This window comes from Poecilia reticulata, chromosome 17 (genome assembly GCF_904066995.2).
Source record: "Poecilia reticulata chromosome 17, P_reticulata-male-v2, whole genome shotgun sequence".
In the NCBI taxonomy this organism is placed as follows: Eukaryota; Metazoa; Chordata; class Actinopteri; order Cyprinodontiformes; family Poeciliidae; genus Poecilia; species Poecilia reticulata.
In genome coordinates, this window is record NC_088846.1 from 23310277 (window position 1) to 23334121 (window position 23845).

General features: G+C 39.1%; 1 protein-coding gene across 14 annotated transcripts in view; it reads left to right on the forward strand.

The window, feature by feature from the left end:
• Positions 1-23845, forward strand: part of epb41l3b (erythrocyte membrane protein band 4.1-like 3b) — a 67427-nt gene that overhangs the window by 12863 nt on the left and 30719 nt on the right. For 7 of the 14 annotated variants that reach the window (XM_081598681.1, XM_081598683.1, XM_081598680.1 and 4 more), the window contains exons 1-8: positions 762-904; positions 12066-12239; positions 15156-15299; positions 19617-19721; positions 19953-19995; positions 20084-20159; positions 20385-20603; positions 21749-21836. In XM_081598681.1, coding sequence (XP_081454807.1) covers positions 12075-12239; positions 15156-15299; positions 19617-19721; positions 19953-19995; positions 20084-20159; positions 20385-20603; positions 21749-21836 — 840 coding nt within the window. In that variant the 5' untranslated portion in view covers positions 762-904; positions 12066-12074. Of the gene's footprint in view, positions 1-760; positions 905-10431; positions 10561-12065; positions 12240-14599; positions 14721-14792; positions 14878-15155; positions 15300-19616; positions 19722-19952; positions 19996-20083; positions 20160-20384; positions 20604-21748; positions 21837-23845 lie in introns of those variants that run through there. The other 7 variants (XM_081598687.1, XM_081598674.1, XM_081598679.1 and 4 more) reach the window with 4 other exon arrangements.

Sequence of the window (23845 nt, forward strand, 5' to 3'; positions counted from 1 at the left end):
TCCCCTCCTCCCCTGTGATAGAGCTGCACCGAGAACTATTCAATGAAACGACACGAAAAGCTCAGAAGAGGACATGAGCTCAACTTCCTCCTTTTCAAAATAAAAAAAAAAGGAGTAGCGTCAGATTTTAGCAGTGGTAGGGTTTCTCGACCACAATCCATTTCTTCTGCTAGCGCTGAAATGGATTATTACAACCTAAGCAACCTAAGACTTTGCTTAGGTTGTATTTACCCAGAATGCTCTGTGTGATAATCTACTTCCTGCTTTTGGAGTGGTCTCTGGTCCACTTGGTATTCACATATGCATCTGAACTGCACCAGAGTTCACTTCAACCAAACGGAGATCGAGGTCTTTAAGGCGACCAGAGTTCGCTTTGTTCAATCGCGCATTCACTCTTCCCCAAGCGAACTGGACTTTCTAGGCAAATGAATAAAGCAGATTAAACAGGACTGGTGTGAATTCGCCCTAACAATGTAGACTGGCCCTTTTTGAAAAATCTAATCTTGATATTTATGCATTGTAATGGCTTCTAATTAGTTCCCCCCCCCCCCCCATGTCATTTCACTGCCTCCCCCAAAAGCTGTTTGTTGCTGGAAGGGGGCATTTGTGAAAGTTTCTCAGCCGGCTCAACCCTCAAAAACACTTTCCCTACACATGTGGCACCATTTAATGGAAACTCGGCTGCCAAAAAAAGGAGAGAGTGTGGGCAAATAGTTGGTGGTGGTGCCAAACATAATGCCCTGGCTGTCCTGATATCCCACAATCCTACTCTGAGCCACACAGAGGAGTGTGATAGGCTGCTGAGGAGGGGAACTGCAGCACAGTCAGCGGCGCTGTCAGGAAACAGAAGCCCACTCTGAATGAATGCAGCTCCCAGGACCAGCTGAACAGGACGCTCCGTCTGGTAACCAACCTCTCTGTTATTATATTACCTGTTTTTTTTTTCTTCTTTCCAAACTCCCTGTTTGGTTTTATGAGACGTTCCCGGTTCGTTGTGTCCTTTTAAAAAAAAAAGTCCTGTTTCTGGTCACGGCCGCCGCCGTCGCGGACGATGACACACGATATAACATGATAATGGAGTGTTTTCACTGTAGTCAGGCGGAAAAAAAGTCGAGTGGTCGCGGCTCTTCTGCTCAGAAAACACGGGCTGCTGATGTCTATACGCCACCGTTTGGCTGTGTGTGCCAAACAGAGAGGTGACACGGTGCTTTTTGGCTGCTCACAGCGCCTAATATTTTTGTTGGAGAAAGTCCGAGGCTGGCTCGGTGAAGTAAGCTAACGTGTTCAAGTTTCGAGACAGACAGCGGGGGCCGGGGGGGCAAAACGCCGCTTTTCCCCGCACCTTTAACCGCGGATTTACGTGTAAATACGGAAGGCAGCTGAGTCGCAACGAGAGGATGTTGGATTTAGACCCAGTTGGGGCGATGAAAGCGGTGTATTACGGCCGGTTAGAGCGACGTACTGGGCTGTTTTTGATCTGCAGTGCGGTAGGCGTGGCTACGGCGGCAGGATGACACGGTCTGGATCCTCTTTTAGCATCCCTCCATCCCTGAAGGCTCGGCAGCAGGCAGCAGCTCCCGGCCTCTGCCTGCACAGTTTAATTAAAATGCACGGTAACATGCTGTTGCAGTAGCGATCTAAGGGGAGAGGAAATGTTGTGGGGCTTGTTTGGAGAGGTTTAATGGTTAGCTCACTCAGGTTGCGCCGTGCAGCTCAGTTCAAAAATACTTCATTAATCTCAAAGGGAAGTTAAATGTTGTTGTAACCCATGTTATCTAAGGCTGTTGTAGACGCAGTTCGCTGTGGGCAGGAGAGATCTCCTGTAGCGGTTTGTGTCACAGCGGCTCTAAAGAAGCCTCTGGCTGAAGAAAAACATTCTGTTGTTAAAAAGATGACGGGACAAGCGTGTAACCACTGCAACAGATTTATAGAAGATCTGCAGCATCTGTTAGAAAGACGGAGATTTAAAAAGATGCATTGTAACAGTCCAGAGGGTCTTGGTTCCTATAAAGAAACGCCCTAATCCGTCTTTTTCAGACACATATTTGTGTGACATATTGCATGTCACACAAATATGTGACATGCAATATAAATTTACTCCCTTTTGTATTTATATTTTTACAGTAATAATAGCTAACATACCTAGTTAATACATTAATTACTAGCAATGGATTAATTAGGTATGTTGGTAAAATTTTGTGAAGGTAAACTTTCTGTTCAAAGAGCAGTTTACTGACACACACAGCTGAAATAATATGTGCTCCTCAATTTGGATTTAAATTTATGAGAAGCTGTGACCAATCCCTTGCATTTTTAGATATTCAACAAATGACCACTGAAAATTTTCCTTTTTAGTGGTCAGAATAGATCAGGTAATTAACTCTTAATATTCAGCCTGAAGGTCACATGGGTCAGTTTAGATTTTAAAGTGACCAACATGACCATGAAAATCAGAGACATTCGATACTCTGCCTTGAAAACAAAAAGAGCTTCAGCTCACATTCTTTTCCATATTTTAGTTAAATCTTGATATTAACCTCTAAAGGTCATCAAATATAAGTCCACTCTTTTCTTTTGCTTGTTTTGTTCTTCTTTTCTGGGTGTCTTGAGTCATTTAAATGGAACTTTCTTTTGTTGACCTTTCTGTCTGTCCACATGAAAATCCTAAAATGCTTTTAAAACTTGAAACTCAAAACCAAACCAAATGAGGCCTGAGGTGCTTCAGGTGCAGGTGACCTCCTGGATGAGTTGTAGAGGAACTCTTGGAGTAACTTTGGTTGGCCAGCCGCTCCGTGTTGGTTCGCTCAAAGCTTTAGAAATTGCTAATCGGTCATCAGTCATCGTTCCAGACTGATGACGTCAGTGAATTGGTTCACATCAGTTCTTTCTTTTAGATTTTGCTTTTTCAGATCTTCTAGACTACTTCATGTTGTCAGACGGGTTCTTTCTTTTTAGGGGATTCTTTCATGCAGCAGGACAGGCCTCAGTGTCACTAGGCAAATTGAACTGAGCCTTCCCAAAGATGTGATTAACTGGTCATTATTTTAAGGGAATGTGGTTTATATTTCCTCACATGGAGATGGGTTGGTTTGCAGAGCTTTTCTCCTTTGCAAATCTTTATGTTAAAACTGCATTTTCTACTTTTTAATGCAAAAAAAAGAAAAGAAAAAGAAATGGTAGAAAGCTGTAAGGATGCAAATACTTTTCACAGCCCACAACGGGATCATATGAAGGATTATTAGGGCTATGCTAAAAACAAATGAAAAACTAAATTACAAGGATAAACGAGAACAAAATCATTTTATGAGAATAGAGTTGTACAAGGATAAAGTTTAAATAATATGTGAATAAAGTCGTAATATGACTTTAGACTAATAATACTATTACTATTCTCGTAATTTAATTACTTTATTCTTGTAATTTTATGACTACTCTCTTAATTGTATTATTTTTTTATTTTCTTAGCGGGGCCCTAATACCCAGATTTCTTGCTATTTTCTGTTTCCCTTATGAGTTGAACTTTCGCTGAAATGCTTTTTATTCTTAATAACAGCTGTCGGTGTTAGCCGTGAGGTCACAGCTGATTTGCGGATTACTCATAGTTAATCTTATGAAATGTGTAAAGCCTTCTGGCGTCTCTCAACTCCTCTGTAAGAAGTTGCTGGCTTCTCATCAATGTTTAAATCCGTACCTCTAATCTTGCGTAGAAACAGACATTAATTTTTTCGTTGTCTAAACATTCGAACAGCTGGACCGAATGGAGTCGACTGCGATCCTCCACATTCCCTCCGACACGCAGTCGGCTTGAATTGGCTCCCTGCTGAACCCCTAAACGCCTCGGTGCAAAATTCAGCAATGCTAAGAATGTAAACGCAGCAATGTGAGCTGACAGGATTTATGGCCTCCTCAGCAAAAACAGCGCTCTGCTTTGAGTCACCTTCATGTGACCAGACTGCCTTCCCTGAAAATGTGCTCTTAGAAGTGCCACTCCAAGTCTGTTTGGGCGCAGCCTCAAATTAACATGTCTGGATTCAGTTAGAGCAAAGATCTGGGGAATAAATACCCACATAAGCTCTTTTTTCAACTTAATTAATTGAGGAGACTGTTAGTTTTTGGTGTTTACGCGCAGCAGCTTTGTCTGGCTGGCCGGATTGAACCTGTTGCCAAGTTTAGCTACTTTTCAGATTCTTGCTTGAAACTTGTAGCACAAACATCATCACCAGTGTTGCTCTTTATTTATGTTGTATTTTTTTTAAGTGAGAATACTTTGCTCTCCTTCCATTGTATTCCTGCAGCTGTGGAGAAAAGCAGCTGCAGTGTTTTATGAGCTGCTTGCAAATGTGCAGCTTTGTCCGTGTAATGTGTTAAAAGGCCGTGAACTGTGTGGGAAAGCAAACAAGATATTCTGTCTGTGCAACTCGCTGCACGGCCTTCATGCGTCTGGATGTATCTGAAATCTCACCAGACTTGCTCTCTTCAGTCTGGTTAGATGGTTGATTTTCCTCTGCAGAGCAGCGGCATCCAGTTTTGAGGGTTCACTGTTGATGGTTTGTTTTTCAGACTGGTTTTTACAGCCCGACAGCAGAAACTGAGCTGAGCAGCAGCCTAATGAAGGTTTGACTGATTTAAAAACCACCATCCATCTGACTCATTCTGCAGCTATTAACTACATGGCTGGATTTATGCAGTCTAGTTGCCAGTGTTCTGCTAATATTGTAAGAAATGCAACATTCTTACAATTTTTTAGACTTTAAAATCTTTTTAAAGTCTAAAAATTAAATGGCTTTTGCTTTGGTGACATTTTTCTTAACTCAGTCTGGGAAGAAATGTGAAAGAAATTCAGATTATGACAATAAAAGTTTTTTTGAACTGATTAAATTCTGAAATTATAGCGGCACAATAGTAGGAAAACATGCAAGTGGGATATTGTTGGAAAAGATTGCGATGATTTCTCGACCGTGATTAACCGGGATTATCGTCTCATCTTTTCTCTCGTCACAGCGTTCGTACTCCACCACAAAGAGTTTCAGCATTTAAGTCACTAAATTCAGCATCAGGTTTGGGAATAAAATGTCTTTTTAAACTATTTTAATGGCATCCACACCATTTGTATTGTGCGGCCAATAAATGAATAAGAAAACAGAAAATGTTTCTTTGTTGTTTTCAACCTCTGCAAAAGTATGTAGGAAAACATTAGTACATTCAGATTCTCTTCTTATCCCATTTTCTAAAGTCTAATCCACCCGTTTATCCTTCTGACCAGCTGCTCATCCCTTCATTCATTCACCTAGACTCTGTTTTCTGGTTCCTTATTTGAAGGAACCAGAAAACTGCTGCTGCAGGAATGACTTCCATAAATTCAAAGTGAACTTTTTTCTGACTGTGTGGAGAAATCCCTGCAGGTTTTTCTGCTGAGTCACTTTTTCCTGTGTTTAGCCGTGATTGAGTAAAGAATTATCTTTGCTGGTTTCATAGAAAGTTCCATTAACTGGGCTGAAAACAGGCCTGAGTTGTTTAAATCAGTGTGTAAAGAGGCAGGACAGAGCCACGGTGATGCCTGGAGGTTATTTAAGGTTACGCTATAAGGTCTTAATGCCACATTTCTTTCTCAGTTTTTTTTCATGGTCGTTCTTACTACTGAATGATGCGACTGCAGTCAGACTTCCATGCACAGAAGTATTGTCACAAAATAATAACAACAACAATAATAACGTTCTCTCACTTTCTACCTGGATGATAAAAGTCTTCAGTTTGGTGGATTGATCTCAACCAACTTGATTTTTTTTTTTTCTTGAAGGATAATTTTGTTTACAGAGACTTAGTATCCATTTTATCCAGGTGTTTTGTTTGTTAATTTTAATATTTCAAATGACTTCCAGTTCCAGTGTAAAACGTTAATTAGAAACTAGAAAATTCCTGCAGAAATTTTAAAGGGGCATGCCAAAGTGTGCCCGTGGGTTTTGACGCAGCGCTATGATGTTAAAAATTAGCATTAATGCTAAAGAAAGCTGCAACGTAGTCAATAACCTTTGGAGAGGCAGAAGCATGTTTAATAAACTGTAGTTGTACCATTCATTATGTTAGAATTGATGCATAAGCTAAAATTAGCCAATATGCTAATGTTAGCTTAAATGCTGGCAGTAGCATGTGGAGCAACACGACCATGTTGTTTTAATTTTACTACTCTATTCAGTATACTAAACATGTCTAATTAATGAGAAAATTAGGTAAAAGCTAACTTTAGGTAAAAGTGCTAGTGCACTAGTCATAGACAGTGAAATGCTAACTTTTGTACAAATGCTAATGAACTGCCTTGCTGAGCATCACCGCTCTTTTCCTACGAATCCTCTTCTGCTCTCTCTGTCAGGTTTGTGATCTGTAGCATCGCAGGCGCTGCGTCTGTGCCGCTGGTTCCTTAAAGGAGCAGCGACGTTATTTTCTGTCCATAGACTTTTAATCAACTATTTATTCTTATTTATGTCAGATTTTAACATGGGGGGACATATGTGTAATGGTTATAGTCTTGAATCAGTAGTATAATGCTGAAAACACAAGCAGTTGTAAATACCAGTAAACCCTACAGTGCAGTCCTGGGGAGCTGCAGTTCCAGACACTGTTCTGTTGCTATGGTAATTAATCCCCTGCAGCTGTGAGAGCCAAAGAGCGGGAAAATCCTCTTCAGACACAGTTTCTATACTTGGGAGACACCAGGCGTCAGTCTGAAGGACCCTGACAAAAAGCATAAGCCCTAGCAAATTTTTGTAAACATTGTACATGAGCAGGCATGTGTATCTATGTTATGACCAACTTTCAGACCAATAGGGCGATATTTATGCCTGTGAGGGGGAGTTAAAAAGGGTTTTTGAGTCAGCCATAAACAGTCCTGTGTGTGTGTTTCATAGAGAAAGATTACTGATTCTGTGAGACACAAAATCTCAAATTTTTTCGTTTTTATTAATTTATGTAATCATTTTAACTCCGATCCCCAATAAAAATAATAGCTCCCTTCTCGGCATCGAGCCGCACGATTTGATACCACTTTTGTGGGTGGGCACGCAGCGGTACGAGCCGCATTAACGGTAATGGAAGAAAAATAAATAAAGAGACATTCTATTAGGTGTAGAACAATAGGTGCCTGCCATGCAATGCATAAAGAGAGCAGTACTGACTTGCTTCGCAAGTCAGTACTGCTCTCCTTATGCATTGCTATGGCATGCCCCTAATTAACGTTTGTTAATCTTTGAGAGGGTGTACTTGCATTATTATGCCATTACCAATATTTTACTTGAAAATGTTCTTAAAACAACAATATTATTGTTTGTCGCAGTAACTTTTGGGACGATTTATATTGACAGGCCTGTTGCTCGTCTAACTTTTTGAAATGTATCTGCAGGTTTGGGACTAAAATCAGTTTTTGATTTATTAAGATTTTGTCATTTGGATCTATTTGGACGTTTTCTACTACTAAATTTTGAAGTTATACAACATTGAAATAAAAATATACAGCTCTATAAAAAATTAAGAGGACATTTAAAACTATCAGTTTCTGTGATTTTACTATTTATAGGTATATGTTTGAGTAAAATTAACTTTGTTCTTTTATTCTATGAACGGCTGATAACGTCTCTGAAATTACAAGCAAAAATGTAGTTTTTATTTGCAGAAAATCAGAAACGGTCAAAATAACAAAAAGATGCAGAGCTTTCAGACCTCAAATAATGCAAAGAAAACAAGTTCATAATTTAGAAACAACAATATTAATGTTTTAAGCCAGGAAGTGTTCAGAAATCAATATTTGGTGGAACAACCAGGAGGTTTTCAATGGAGTTCAGTGCAGTGGACTCTTCATTTTTTACAGAGCTGTATTTATATTTATCAGTAATGCTAACAAATATTGCAAATTAACCTTGTTTCCAATAAGTGTTGCACTTATTTAAGGAAGGGTTTTGTAGCCCTTTGGCTGCTGAACAGTTGTCATATCTGAGCGTCCAGCGCAGCCTCACGGTTTCCCGTTACAGCAGCCGTTTGGTGTGACAGCTGTCCGTCCTGCAGCCATGCAGACGGGGTCTCAACATGGACTTCAGGCCTGCTCAGGACGGGTCCCAGCGTGTCAAAAAACGACAAGTATTCCTCCCCCGGCGGGACCGGCCGGAGGGGGCTTAATTGGCAGAGACCGGTCCAGCTGTGACTTCGTTGCCTAATGGCGGCCAGCACAGATGGCAGCGCCCGCGTTCCTCACATGAACGCATGCGGGTCGACGCGCACGCGACGGGCCGCTTTCCAGCAGTGTGCAGAACAATCGCAAGTGGAGCTTAAAATGGAGGTTTATATGCATGGACGGCACATTTAGTGTCAGTGACCAATTATGTAATGGAGCTTCATTCCGATCAGCCGCTGCCACAGCGTTAGGAAGGACACGAAAGTGACGTCCAGCTAACGGCGTGTCAGTGGCGCCAGTCACTGTGAATTTACTCCTCCTGTTAACGTGGATAATTCTCATCGGAGGAGTATTATCCGCTATCTGCCTTCCTCTGGTCTTGCTTTAATAATCAACTTACAATTAGGCTACACCGACTCAGCAGAAGTCGGTTAATTAATGCCAAAAGTCTCCATGCAAGTTGTCAATGTTGAATTTAAGCTGTGTCAGCAGTGTGTGGGGGAAAAAATCAACTACAATCTTATTGCTTCCAAATGAGTGAATAATGCACCGGATTCATTTAAACCTATTTGGTCCTATATAAACCTCTGGGACACAACAAGCGGTCAACAGAAAAAACTTTAATTTCATCTCCTTAAAGTGTTTACCGCTTTTATTTTGAAGGCCACATCTGTCTCTTCTCTGTTTGCGTTCTTGTAACACCAAAGGGGCTGATGCAGATAACGTTTTAATAGCCTGAACATCTTGGTGTATTTACCCAGAATGCCTTGCGCTGTTACTGTAGACTTGGTCTACTTGGCGTTCACATAATGAGACTGAGGTTTTTATGCGGACGAGAGTTTGTGTTTTTGGTCCACATCAGTGTTCAATTAGACAATCGCGCCTCCCCAAACGAACCAAACTGTCCAGACAAATGGACCAGAGTTCAGTTAAAGCGAACCAAACAGGACTGCTCTAATTCATAAGCTGTTGAAATAGTTGTTCTTCTTTTACAATTAGAGTTTCCTTTCCACAATTATAGCTCTGAGTTATAAGAGCTGTAATTAGAAATTACATCTGATTTCACATTAGATGTGAAATTTTCCTGTGTTCTTGAGAAGCTTCAAAACAGCAAAAATGTTCAGTAAACTTGCATGTTAAATGTTTTCTCAAGCAAGCATTTACTAGATTTACCTTTGTCTGTACTTGATATTAAACAATTGTCTGTAATCGAAGGCATTAAATGCGTTGTGAATGCAGCTTTTCAGGGCACAATGTACGCGGCGGTCCCATGGCGAGGAGCAACACACAGGACTAGTGTTCATGCTGTTGTGTGGCCCTGTGAAGAGCGCCTGTCACCAGTGACTGAACGTATTCTTCCTCAATTTCTATGGTGCTAAGATGTTCCTCTCACCCCTCCCTCCCTCCATAGTTCCTGTTTCTTGCGAGGGTTAATGGATGCAAAGGTCGACTGTGCGGTCGTCCTCTGTCAGCTGGTTTCTACGTGACACGACAAAGCAGAGGCTATGGTTGCTAATTTTGCCCGAGTTCACCTCAGTGCTGCCTTAATTTTTTATTTTTTCATTTTTTTGAAAGTCGGGGTTAAAATGTGGATCTTTTGGCTCAGTGATTCCTTCGCATTGATTTGAGTCAGGCCTGCTGTCTGGATCCGGTAAACTTTATAGGGATTTTATAGCATCGAAAGTTGAAAAGAGTCAGATCAGCATGTTGCGTTCACTGACCCTTGGACATTAAAACTCATAATTCTGGCTCCCCTCGAGACTCGAGATTTATTGCTGCCTTCAGTCAACGTTTAATCGCTTTACTGTAGTCGAGTTCTTTGGCTTCTTGAGTCCAAACAAGCCTTGTTTTAATTAATTCCCGTGGGATTAAAAGAAGCAGCTCGTCAGGGAATATGTCTTTAAAAATAATCCCCCATTACAGAGCATGAAGCGAGTAAGATGAACCAAATTAAGGTGTGGCATAATCAGTTCATGGATTGAAGATGGTCAAAATTGGTAAGACGTAGTTGCTACTCCTGAATCATTTAAAAATAATCCAACCCTTCTGGGTTTTGTTGCACACGTTGACATTTTCGGGGACCACCTTGTTCCAAAGTGTTGTTGACGGCTGGAAGTAAGAGGTCCTCCCACCACGAGGGTAAAAACACGTCCCTATAAATAGAGTTGCGGGAGAAACGGGCCAGCAGCAGAATGACTGGCATGTGTACTACCAACCCCAACATAGACGTGGAGAGTGAAGCAACACACCGGGGTACAGAAACGCACCCCTCCCTCGCCCCAGCAGCTCACTGAGATCTGTCCCGGCTTCTCGAAAACCAGGAGTGAAGGTCTCGCCACATCTGTGCCTGTTGGCGTTTCAAAAAGAAAAACGATGAAAGACGATACTTCAGATTCCTCTAGGTAAACATTCTGCACAGCAAGGGCTCATATCCAGTGTATGTAGCATGTCCTTAAATCTTCTCACACTGGAAATAGTGATGATACACAAAGACTACGTCTACTGTACCCTAATTTTGTAATAATTTCTAAAAATACTGCAAATGCCTTTTGTGTGGAACATCTCTGGCTTTAAAACGATCCAAAAATAGACAATGTTCTGTAAAAGGCTGGAGTTTTATTTTGGGGATTTTCCTAAGAAAAAAGAGAAGAAACTATTTAAAAATATTTGTATTTCCTGATTTTTATTCACTATTTAATTCTCAAAAAGTTATCTGTCCATTCATCCATCCATTTATCTATCCGTCCGTTCATATGTCCTTCTGTCCTCTTTTTCTCTTTATCTCTCTGTCTTCATAAATGATTGAAAGACAAGTCCATATTTTCATTTTATTTAATTTGCTCTGAAGTAATTCATTTGTACTCATGAGTGAATTAGAGGAGAAGTACTTAATTACTGGTCACAAATCTAAATTGGTAAATGTTCCCTTAATGATCTCTGATCTCGGTGATCCGTACGTCTTCACAAAAAGCTTCAAAATATCTGCTTTGATGCAGTTTTGTGCTTAATCCAAATCAAATAAGGTTTGACATCCATAATAAGCTCAAATCGTCATTGTTTCCTAAACAAATTAGTTTTTTTTTTCCATTTGCGATTCATATACTTTCAAATCATTTTAGTTCAGTTTTGTAACATTTTAGATGCTATATAAACTGCTAGTAGACTAATAGATGGGGTAACATACTGGTTACTAGCTTTTAAAAGTTTGACTGAAGACATTTATCTTTTGTTAGCTTAGAACATGCTAGCTAACAACCCAATGCAGCTAAAGGTATTCTATAAATTTCTGTTAGCATGCTAGCTAGCTACTGCTAGATAGGGCGCAATAGCTAACAATATCTGCTTGCTAGGATACCATGGCAGTTGGCTAGGATAGCATGACATTTTGGCTAATTCTATAAAATCAACAAATACTATTGTGTTACTTAATTTGTAGCATGTTAGCTAATGATAGTTGACATAAAAAGAACATGTCTGTATCATGAGCTGTGTTTAACAGCAGATGGTGTTACTAGGTTATTAGCAGTAATAGAAGGCTAATGCCTAAACTTAAGTTAAATGGAATGGGTAAAGTTTGCTATCGGTAGCAACATGCTAGTACTAACATTATTACCAGTATAGATTCAAGATTCCTAATTTAGTTTAAAGCCTATAGCTTCTGTGTTTTGGTCCAATTTAAGCAAGAAAACCTTTGTGCAAACCAAATGGTAGGCATCATCAAAAAGACACTTTAAAAATGTCTGTTTGGTCTTTTTCTCTGCTGTCAGCCAATATTTAGGCATCCCTGCATTTGCATCAGAGGGAAGCTCATCTGCAGAAAGGCCTTTAAAGAGGCACTTTATCATTTCATAAACTGTCGACTGACTCAGGGTTTTCTCCTGTACTCTGCTTTTCCCCTCCACTGCAGTGATTTACCATGACAACTGAATCGGGCGCAGACTCGGAGGCCAAACAGCCGCAGGCGAAGAAGGAGGCAGAGAAGGGGAAAAGTAAAGCAGCGGCGGACCCTGCCTCGCCCCAGAACCAGCCGGAGCAGCTCCCAGCTGCAGTCGGACACAGCACCCCGGCCAGGAAAGAACAGGTCAGCCTCCTCATGTTCCGCACTGGTTCCACTCGGACATGAAAACACACAAAGCGAAGGTTTAACCTGTGAATATATCAATAAACAGCTTTCGTGTTCTAGATAAACCGTGTTAGTCCATTTAAAGAAAGGAAACATTTCACAACATGATTGCTCCAGAATGAATCGGCTCTTTGTGAGGAAAATGGAAATTGCGGTGACGGCATGATTTCAGTGTCCTCCTCTATTGTTACGACCCTCAAATCCGATGGAGCCAGCTCTCCTTTTAACTGCTGCGCCTTTTATTTATTTCTCCAAGAAATAAACGTGTGATTTGGCTACAACTTGCAACATTTCGATATTTCTTATTTGTGAACTGGATTCCAACAGGTTGACACAGCGACTCCCTGACTGTGGGAGCAGTGACTAAACGGGGCCACTGAAGTTGCACTTTGGCAGTCAAAGCTCAACTTCTTTCAGGAGATGATGGTTTTAGACCGAATAATTGTTCTTAAAATGACTAAGTACACCTGAATAAGTAAAACCATGTAAGTTTTACTTTATTTTTAAGGACGGTTCATGACTTTTCATCTTCTTCACATTAAAATCCCCTTCTCCCACAAAAATCCACTGGCCAGGCTGGATTTTAGTTTCAGAAAATTATCTTTTGTTAGGAAAAATAATTTCTAATCGCTGACTCTTGACAATATAATATTTAAAAAGTGTTATTCTGTGGATTCCCTGCAGGATCTTGAAATGTACTTTAAAAAGTTGAAAAAAAGGTGCTTAAACATATTACTCTGGACATTATACTCTGGACACATTAGATATTACCATTGTAAACTGTCAAATACTGCAACACATTAAGCTTTTACACATCACTATTTTGTAAATCGCATTGTTTAGGTGTTAAAAAAAACTATTGAGTATGACTTGATGTTGATGATGATGATGATGGTTATATCCTCCTTTTTTTCTTTTTTATTTCGTAATGAGTCGTGCCACAAACTATGGCTAAATACAGAAAAGTTTGCAGAAGAAAAATTGTGTTTTCATTGCTGGGGATAAACTAAAAACATTTTATGGACATCGAAAATGGAAATTAATGAGCCTAAAAAGTCAAATGGCTGTAAATCTTAGAGTAAATGTAAAATATTACAGTTTATTTGTTATTGTGCAGGTAAAAGAGAAATAATTGTCAATAATATATTTTTTAATTGGGGGGGAATAAAATTTGACCCCTGAGTAATTTTAACTTTGGGATTTTGATCATTGGTGCAAAACGTTTGGACACCACTGATGTAAATGTTCTAGTCTGACTAGTATTTGTCGTTCAATCATGATCTGATTTGTTGCCCTTCGACGAGCCTGATTAGAAAACGCCGTATGTCTGAGTCGGTTTAACAGGTTTTTTCTCCATTAATATTCACAACAGACAAAACTGAACCAGTTTTATTTCCTCTTCCTGATAACGTCCTCCTCCTCGTCCTCCTCTTTAATCTGCGCTCTGAATGTTCAGGGCTGCACTAAGCAGCCACTGATGGATGATGAACTGCTGTTGTTGCTGTAGTGTAGTCTGTCAGAAACGAGCCAGAGGAAAGTCCCAGCGCCACGGCGCGACGCCGTCTGTCATCCCTGTGAAATGCGCTCCAGCCGAGGGCACGTATGCCCCAGGAAGTGGCTCCAGCAACAGCTTTCTGCTGCGATTTCATTCGTCTGCAGCACCTCTGCTCATCAGAGATTACTCAACAGCATCTGTAAAACAGTCTTAGTTTTTTATAAGCCTTTTGCAATAAACTATCAATTAATTCATCGCAAGATGAAAAAATTGAAATGTGTTTCATCATTTCAATTCTAATCATTTTTAAAGGGCAGTTTTGTTTACAGACACTTCATAATCCATTTTATTTATGGTTTCAGTTTTGGTTATTTTGAATATTTAAAATAAAGCCCATTTTCTGTATCAAGTGTTTATTGCAGCAGCTTCTGGGATAATTTATTGTCCAGCAAAATTTGTTATTGTGACGAGCCTAACTGTTTATGTGAAACTTTCACATTTTTGTTGTGTCCAAGTAATATCCTGCTGTGTTTGGGCTCTGCCTGGACAGGCTGTCCACATGAGTTTCAGTGAAAACTCGGAGCAGGCTGATTGATATAACCTGAGATGTGAGAAAAGAAATGAATACTCCTCTCTAAAGCTTGTTTTTCAGGATAAATTCAGGTTTGGCCAAGTGGAAAAGTGTATTTTCTCTTTAAAAAACGGTGGTACACCTCAAGCTACTCTCTGTGGGACCTCATTAAATTTCCGGCATGGTCCCAGTTATTATTTATAGCTTCAGGAATGTGACACACATTGTTTTTGTTTTATTCTTTCCTCAAAGATAACTTGAAGTGACAATCCAGGCGAGGACATTCACGCAATAAAATGGCAACAGAAGAGTTTTTATCTGGTCTTTCAAAGCGTTTTCATCTGAGTGCAACAATTCCTCGCCGTTTTAAGATGTGAGAGGAAATTGTAATTTAGTACTAGATTAGATATGTGGCAACAATTTAAAGGAATTATTTGCTTTTTAGAGTTAGAAACCGCCGGCAGACCATCTGCTGTTACTGCGACATGAAAGAGAGACGGAAAAAGGACACAAAACTCCAAACTTGGAAGGTATTGGGAGCAAATGATGCTTCAGTGGCTATTTTCTAGGAAACAGAAAATAGCCACTGCACACAAGCACACAAGCACACAAGCACAAGCTTGTGTGCTAAGCACACAAGCTTGTGCTTGGAGTACATTTTACAGAAAAGATGAGAATTAGTTTTCTGCTTTTGACATCAATAGCACACAGAAGCATTGGATCAGGAATACTACTAATGGGAAAGAAAAACAGAGTCCACAGTCGTAATACTTGTGGATTAATAAAAGTTTTGCACTTGTTCTATCAGGAGCAGCAGGAGGAGGACCAGGAATCCCACAGGTCATCCACAAGTCGTCTCTCCAGGTCTCCCCTGAGGGGCGTGAAGAAGGTGAAGATGATGCAGTGCAAGATCGCTCTGCTGGACGGCTCCGACTACTCCGTCAACGTGGAGGTCAGTCTTTGCAGGCGGCGGAGGTGAAATGTTTTTAGTAATGTGGTTTACGGCCGTTGTAAAAGATTAAAGAGGGGTTTTGTTTTCATTAACCTTCCGGCGGTTCTAAGAAATTGGATAATTTCTCACAAGTTTTTTACGCTGTGCGCAGTCCAGCGGGCTTGAACTGACCTCTCTTGTGCTTTTATAATTTTTATTTATTAATTTTTTCTTGAGTGTGGTTTCGGGAATTGACGGTCTGACGGTACAACGCTATGACTTTGTTCTACCCAAACATGAAATTTCATTAGATTTAGCAGGACAGGTTTTGCAGCCAAATGCATAAAGGACACTGATTATTCTATCTGATTTTATAGATTTGCACATTTACATTTGTCTTGTCTGGGAAAAAGCTCCTCATGGGACACCTCAGCACATCAGAGCTGCTGTAAAAAAGACAGAAATGATAAACTTCTGTCTTTTTGTCTTAAATAAGAAGCTTTAAATGAGACAAACTGACCTCTACAGTTGTATTGATTCAACTTAAGCCTGAAATAAAAAAAGCTTTATCCTTTTAAATGTATGAATTTGAGCTTCACAACATACCCACCTCTTTCTGCCTGTAAAGTTAATCTTGAGACCTTTGTGTGGCATTTCACTAATGCTGCATCCCTTTGAGCTTTTCTCCACGTTTGGAGACAGAAAACCTTAGAAGATTTCTCGGATGTGTCCAGGCTGAACAGGAGCTCAGACCTTCCTCTGAAAACCTTTTTATTAAGCAGATTCCTCCTCAGCAGGGGGTCGGATGCCGAGGTTAGCCGACTGTTCCTGTTGCGGCGCTGAGAAACTTTGTTGTGATGTCCCACCACAGTAAAATAGTTGGAAGGATTGCTTATTTATCTTTGCACCTTTGAGACAGATCCTGCATTTTAATTTGTTGTAGGAATTTCCTGTGGTTTAATTTTCAGTTTACAGGTAGAATACATTTTTATCATTTTGCCTTTCATCCATACAAAAACTCTGTTTTATGCCCCTAAAAACCAAACCAATGAAAGTGAAGATTTGATAAAACTCAATATTTTGTGTGTACATGGGGAAAATGGAGATTTGGGGTTCCGCACATTACAATCTGTGCCAATTTATCTACATCACATGTGTCAAACTCGAGGCCCGTGGGCCAAATCCGGGCCGCCATATCGTTCTGTGTGGCCCTCTAGATGCTAGACTAAACACTAAATCTGATAAATATTATGTTCAATCAAATCAATGCAGTTTTTATCTGTTTACTGCCAAATTATATCAATCAGTCCCTACAGTTTCTTGAGAATTTTTATTTCTTACTTGTACCAAAAAGTTGCCTCAGCTTTAACTGATGTCAGATTATTGTCCATGATCTATGCAGGAAGTAATAAAAGTTGCATTTTTGCAAATATTTCCAGGTTAGTACAACAAACACTTGGATTTTTATAGCAAAGAATCACAAAATTCTGGAGGAACTGAAAAGATGTTCAATAATATCGTTTAATTTTAAGAATTTATTGATATTTTGTGAACAGGTTTTGTTAAGTTCTGGCACCACCGGCCCTTTAAGAGCATTCATGATCTTGATCTTGATGAGTTTGTTGCCCCTGATCCACAGAGTTGCTTTAACATGATTCCTGATTGACATTGTTTTGTGTTTTAATAACTTTATATTCTAATACACCATTTAAAAGCAGTCCAACCCGTATGTCTGTCCACACAAACAAACCTCCCTGCGCCATGTTTAAGTCCTAGCAGGAAGTTGTTTGTTTTGAAGCAATTTGATTGGCTGACATAGATTTTAGATTTGTGCTACACTGCCCCCTATGGGACTGGCATGTTTAAAACAACAGGGGTGGATTTGAATGAATTCATGTGGATGAAAACCTTTCTGAAACCAATACTGTGTGTACGATGTATTCTTTTTTAAATGATGTGGGCCTGACAGGAGAAGACATGAAGCTAGAATACTAAACATGCATTACATTTTTTATTGTGGTTTTTCTTCTCTCTCTTTTTCTTGTTTTTTTGAATTGTGAAGATGTTATTGTGTGTAGTCATCTTCATTGAATTATCGTCCCAGTTCAGCTTAAACCCAGCAGAGATGAGACAGGACCAGTCCAGCTGAGGTCGGAAAACTAATTACCAGAGAGGCTTCCTCCTTCCAGCCTCCATCCCCCATCTTAGACTGGTCCGGGACGTCAAGTCTTGACACTTTTATCCCCCTGACCTTGTAGTTTTCCAGCTCAGCTCAGCTGGCCCCTGTGGGAAGCAGCCCAGGCTAATCGTTTCCTATCATTCTCTGCGACACGAAGCTGCTGAAGCTCCCACAGCTGCACTTCTCACTCTGTTAGGTTGTGATAGAGGGAAAATGAAATTCCCGGCATCTCCCAGATGATGATATTAAATTTGTGAAGGTCTTCTTACCTTCAGAATTTTCTTTCTGTGCTTACTGGATAGTATGTGGCTGTACAGGATGAAAGTATCCTCACAATTCTCTTTATTTTTGGCCACTATTAGTCAAGCGTCTTAAATTTATGATGTGGTGCAGCTGAGAAATGTAAAACTTTATTTGCTGACTTTCTGTTTGTGCAACGACTTGTGCAGAAAGTGGCCTTCAGATGAAATGGGTTATGAAAATGGTATTTTGTTTTCCAAATAAGTGTCTGACTGTGCAGTCTCACTTCTCCTACAAGATCACTGTGAGTCTGTTCCCGTTTACGTTCTATGTTTAGACACAGTTGATCAAGATCAATGTTCCTCATCTGATTTGAGGTCAGTTTACCTTCCAGCTTCTTTTGTTTTCCCCTGGCGCAGATATCCAGACAGTTCACCTCTTGCTTACTCTGGTTACTGGGTCCTTATCTTTTCCATAGCTGCTTGACTGATCCAAGAGGTTTTGTACATCGCAGCATTTTTTGTTTGCGTGTCTGTAAAGCCAGCTTCAAGTGCCGCGTTTGAGAGGTTGGGCAGAAGTCGTCTGACTGTTGACTTCCTTAGAGACGACTGGGTAGGATTGTCTTCCTGCAATGAGTAGATTTGAAATTCTGTTCATAACCCTGATAAGTTTTCTCTTTTGACATTTTATTCTGTCTGTATGTGATTTTTCCCAGTCATGTGGAAAGCACGTGTTCGCCATGTTCTCTTTATTGTTATATTCTCTTTATTTATATATCTCTATATTATAAATATAATTTGTTCTTAACCTACACAAAGGTGAGGCTAAAGGAAGCTAACGTATACAGCTCCCACTTACAATGATCAGTTTCTCTGATTTTACTTTTTTATAGGTATTTGCTTGAGTAAAATGAACTTTTTTCTTTTATTCTATGAACTTCTGACAACATATATTCAAAGTAAAAATTTTGCATTTATTTGCAGAAAACGAGAAATGGTCAAAAAACAATGTGCTTTCAAATAATGCAAAGAAAAGTTTGTATTGATTTAGAAACAACAATCAGGAAGAGTTCAGAAATTAGTATTTGGTGGAAAAACCAGGAGGTTTTCAATAGGGTTCAGTGAAGTGGGCTATTATTTGTGGGTGCTTCTGCATGTATAAAGACAAAATATTTTCCCAAAATTTAAGTGTAGATGTTTTGATCACATAAATGAGACGTCACTCGTAAAAGCACTGTTTAAAAAGAAAAGTAAACGGCAATCAAACACATTAAAGGGGAACCGTTATACAGAATTCACTTTTTCCTTGTTTTCATGCTTTTATTTGTGTCTCAGCTTCTTCTAAAAACAACCCAACCACTTAAAAAAACACGTAGCATTTTTGGCTAAAATTTACTGGTTTTTGGTGTCTGGAAAATGAGCAGTTTCAAAAACTTCCTGATTGTTGTGTCACACTGAGCCGTCACCTAGCAACCCAAGCAACCCCAGCTGGTTTTACTGCTGTAAGCGCAGTACAATGGCTGCTGGAAAAGACAAGCGTTTTGTTGTTGAAACTACTTTCTGAATCCTTGTGCAGGAGGCTCTACTTTTGCTTTTAATGTGCGAGTGTAAACGTTGAGTTGGTGGGCGTGGCCAGTAGCAGCGTATCTGGATTTAAAGTGACAGGATGCCCTAAAACATCTCAGAATAGGCATAACTGAGCAAACTAAAATCTCATCAAGGATGATTTTGTGCCAAAATGTAGTGAACATGTTTTGTATCGCTCATAGGCCTGTCCTAACCCGTTCAAGGAACCACAATAGGTCACCTTTAAATAAGTTGCATTGCCCTCAAACTCTGGATGAAACTGTATTTTTTTATTTCAAGGATATATATGAATTGAGACAAGTTTAAAACAAGTTTTGGGTTTTCTTCTCACAGAAACGAGCCAAAGGCCAAGTGCTCTTTGATAAGGTGTGTGAACACCTGAACCTGCTGGAGAAGGACTACTTTGGCATCACATACAGAGACATAGAGAGTCAGAAGGTAATCTGAAAACAATTAACTTGTGATTCCCTCCCACCCTTATGAAACTATAAAGTTGTTCACAAGCAATAACATATTAATTCAAGCTGAAGTACAGTAACTCTTCCTAGATTAGATTTTGAAAGTAAGTCAGTGAGACACACTGGTTAAGATCTCCTACTTTTAAGAAGTACATCTCTATGTAATTTGTGTAGAAACTGGTTGTGACTTTTTCCTTCTGTGGTTTTGCAGAATTGGTTGGACCCTTCCAAAGAGCTTAAGAAGCAGATCCGGAGTACGTCCAAATCCCAGTGACTAACCCGTTGTACCACTAACCTGCTAAATCCTAACTGTGGTTATTTCTCACTCTTTCTGCGTCGCAGACGGACCCTGGAACTTTTCTTTTAACGTCAAGTTTTACCCGCCGGACCCGTCGCAACTGAGAGAGGACTTAACAAGGTGAGTCAGCTGCTGATTTACAAAGGTCATGTATCATGTTTTCTAATTACTACTGATTTCTAGGACTAATTATTCTGCTGTTAGGAAGAGAATTTAAGTGACTGCCACAGTCCATGGTGAAGTTAATTAAAAGTAATTAATATTCTTCTGGAGCTTGAGCTAAACCGAGTACGACATGAGAATACCACTGTGGTTTGAAACCTGCTTGTCTGTATTTCCTCACAGGTACTACCTGTGTTTGCAGCTGAGGGATGATGTTGTTTCGGGTCGCCTGCCTTGTTCCTTTGCCACCCACACACTTCTGGGCTCCTACACGGTGCAGTCTGAACTCGGAGACTACGACCTGGACGAGCTGGGCAGCGACTACATCAGCGAAATCCGCTTTGCGCCCAACCAGACTAAAGAGCTGGAGGAGAAGGTCATGGAGCTCCACAAGACCTACAAGTTGGTGTCTGACTCTTTAGCCGTGGTTTTGTTATGCTTTATTAATGAAAGCATTTATTGATTAAGTCAGTAATCAAACTTTTCGCCATTTGGGCCAATATTGCCAAGTGGAGAGCACTCGATGGCCATGTTTTGTTTTTTAAATTAAAGACTTATTTCTTAAGACATTTGTTGTTTTCATCTCTTCAATAATATACTGCATAGATGCTATTATACAGCAAAGTAGTTTAATTTGGAATCTGTAAATCATTGTTGATCCAAATTGTACACATTTCTTGCACAGTTGCTGTTTTAAATGTCATAAAAACATATTCCCAGGTTTTTTGTTTTTTTTTTGTTTTGTTTTTTCATTTTTTGTAACAAACATGTAGCGTTTGATGGTTTTAGCAAAGCGTAATCAATGAAAATGGGAACATTAACACAGGAAAATGCTTTGTCTTGAATCTAAGTTATTAAATGCTTAAGAAGATTTTATTTGTCTGTAAAACTTTCAAATTAATCCCAAATTCGCTCCATTCTTGAATTATGGACGAGGGACCAAATAAAATTATCCAGAAGGCCACAAACGGCCCCCGGGCCACACTTTGGACATCACTGGTCTAAATACAAAAAAAAGTACACTTAATACATTGAATGATCCACATAGGACAGGATTTATAATCCAGTTTCCCGAGATTTATTTATGAAGCATGAAGCTTTTATACATTAGATAATACAAAATACATTTTAGAAAGGATAGAGTATTTAGCAATGATCTTTGTGTTTTTTTTCTTGCTCTCTTGAGCAAGAAAAAAACACACAACTCATTATAATGAGTTATGTGTAATACTTACTCTCTTAGAAAGAGCTTAGAAAGGACTGGAATAATAATAATCATCATCATCATCATCTTACATGTGCATCGTCTTAAAACAATTTATTTATAAGAAAGTTAAACTTGTAAATAGAATAGTAACAGTAATTCAAATGTTTGTCAGTTTTAGGAGGTGAAGCTTTCCATAAGAAAAAAAACTAATTTGCTGCACAAATGCAGCATATAATAGAGTCTCTGATTGGATTTTAAATGTAGATGCACTGATTGTTTTTCTGTTTTGATTCACGAAGATATTTCGGTAGCTAGTATTTGTCTTGTGTTTTTGCTGCAGGGGGATGACACCAGCTGAAGCCGAAATCCACTTCCTGGAAAATGCCAAAAAGCTGTCGATGTACGGGGTCGACCTCCATCATGCTAAGGTAACGAGCCGACAGAGTGGTAACCTCTGATTTATTATTCCTTCTGTTACTTTATCACTCAACACGAAAACAAATGCAACGGCCAACTGGTGAATTAATAATGAAATACACATTGAACTCAAAAAGCACCTGCTCTGGTATTTTAATTTTAAAACACATAAAAAGTAGCTGTTATAAAAAGTTATTGTCATCCAGATAAATACTTTTCTGGGTTTTGTTTGTGTGGGAAAAGAATCAGCAGCTGCAATCTTAATTTTCAAAAGAAATTTGTACTTTATTTGTTGTTTTGTTTGTTTCTAATGGCAGGTTGCTATTGCTTATCCAGAACTAGCATTTCATGTGGGTAATTTATTTCTAAAATTTGAGACTTTAAAAAAATTTACAAACTATATTAGTTTACCTGTCAGGACTCCGGAGATCAAGCAGCTTAATTGAAAGGAACTTATTTTTCTTGAATATGAATAAATAGCGTGATAAATCAAATATTGATCCAAATATTGATTCTGTTAATATTGATTCCAGCTGCCCCTTCTTTGTCCACTCTGGTCATTACATGACTCGCTCTCTCACCACCTGCTGATCACATGGTCATCAACATAACATGTTTTATTAGCATGTTCTTCCTCATGGGTCACAACCATTTGCCTGTTTTTTTCCAGCCATTTTTAGAGAATTGGTCACATATCGGCACCGCTCACACTTTTTGTGTTGCTCTTGTTCTGGCGCTATAAGTGAAGACGCTATCATGGCAGGCTGGAAAATTACATTTTTATCTTTTTATATACATTATTTAAGTATTTATTATGTCTCTGTTGGTTTGTTTGTGGGGGATTATTGAGTTTTTCTCTAAATTTGATTCATTGCAGTCTTATCTGTCCATCCTTCTCTACATTCATCTGACTCAACGCAGCTACAGAGAAACTCTAGACGTGCTCCTGCTGACAATGTATTTATGCACAGCTTTTTGGTGCAGTAGAAAGAAAACACAAGCATGTTTTCTTTTTCTTTATTTTGTTTGTTTTAGTATGATTTTAGAATTGGGCTTAAAATCCTAATAATCTCCTGACGAAAACATCTAGAAAAAGTTTCTTTCCCCCTTCATAAACTTTATTTTAAGATCATAAAATGTAATGACTAGTGATTCAGCTGCTCTTTGTGTAGCTTTTCCCTGAATCCAAAGTTGTCTGGGAAAACTGCAGCAGCAAATACAGTCTCTTCAGCAACATTTTTAAACGACAAAAAACCCCACTAAAGTTAGTGTGGAAAACTTCTGCTTACTTTAAAAAAAAAAACAAAAAACATAGACTATATTCCAGTTACACAAGATGTACACATATAACTAGGGAGTTTTTTATTTTATTTTATTGTTTGTTTGAGTGACTTAAAATCCCAGTAAACCAACAGCTGATATCAGTAGACAATAACTTTCACAATAACAAATTTTACTGGGTGATGAAGCGTCCAGAGAACGTATTGCAATAAATGATAATGTTGTTTTGAGACTATTTTAAAGTAATAATGGCTTAATAATGCAAGTTTGCCCTAACAGTGATCATTGAACTTTAATTTTGTTAGGAACACTTAATACTGAATCCAGAAGATATTTTATATATCTTAAATAAAATATGATGAGCAAAAACGATAAATCAGAAATAAAAACCGCCTGCAACTCATGAAACCAGAAATAAAATATATTTTGATGTCTCTGTAAACAAATTTTTTTTATGATAAATAAAAAATGATTAAACATCAGAATGGAAATGGTCGAACTTATTTCAATTTGTCATGCTTAGTGAGATGTAAAGAGTTGAGGTTCGTCAGGAAATCCGATACAAATCGTTCCTAAATGTGAGACGTCCCAAAAATGTTTTACCGGTTTCTTCCCACACATTTTTCACCCATAACGTTACTTGTGATGCCTCACCGCATACCCGCTTGATAAACATCATGGCTGCCACGGTAACCCCTTGGTTTGACATCGTCTAACGTTGCTTCTGCACCAGTCGACT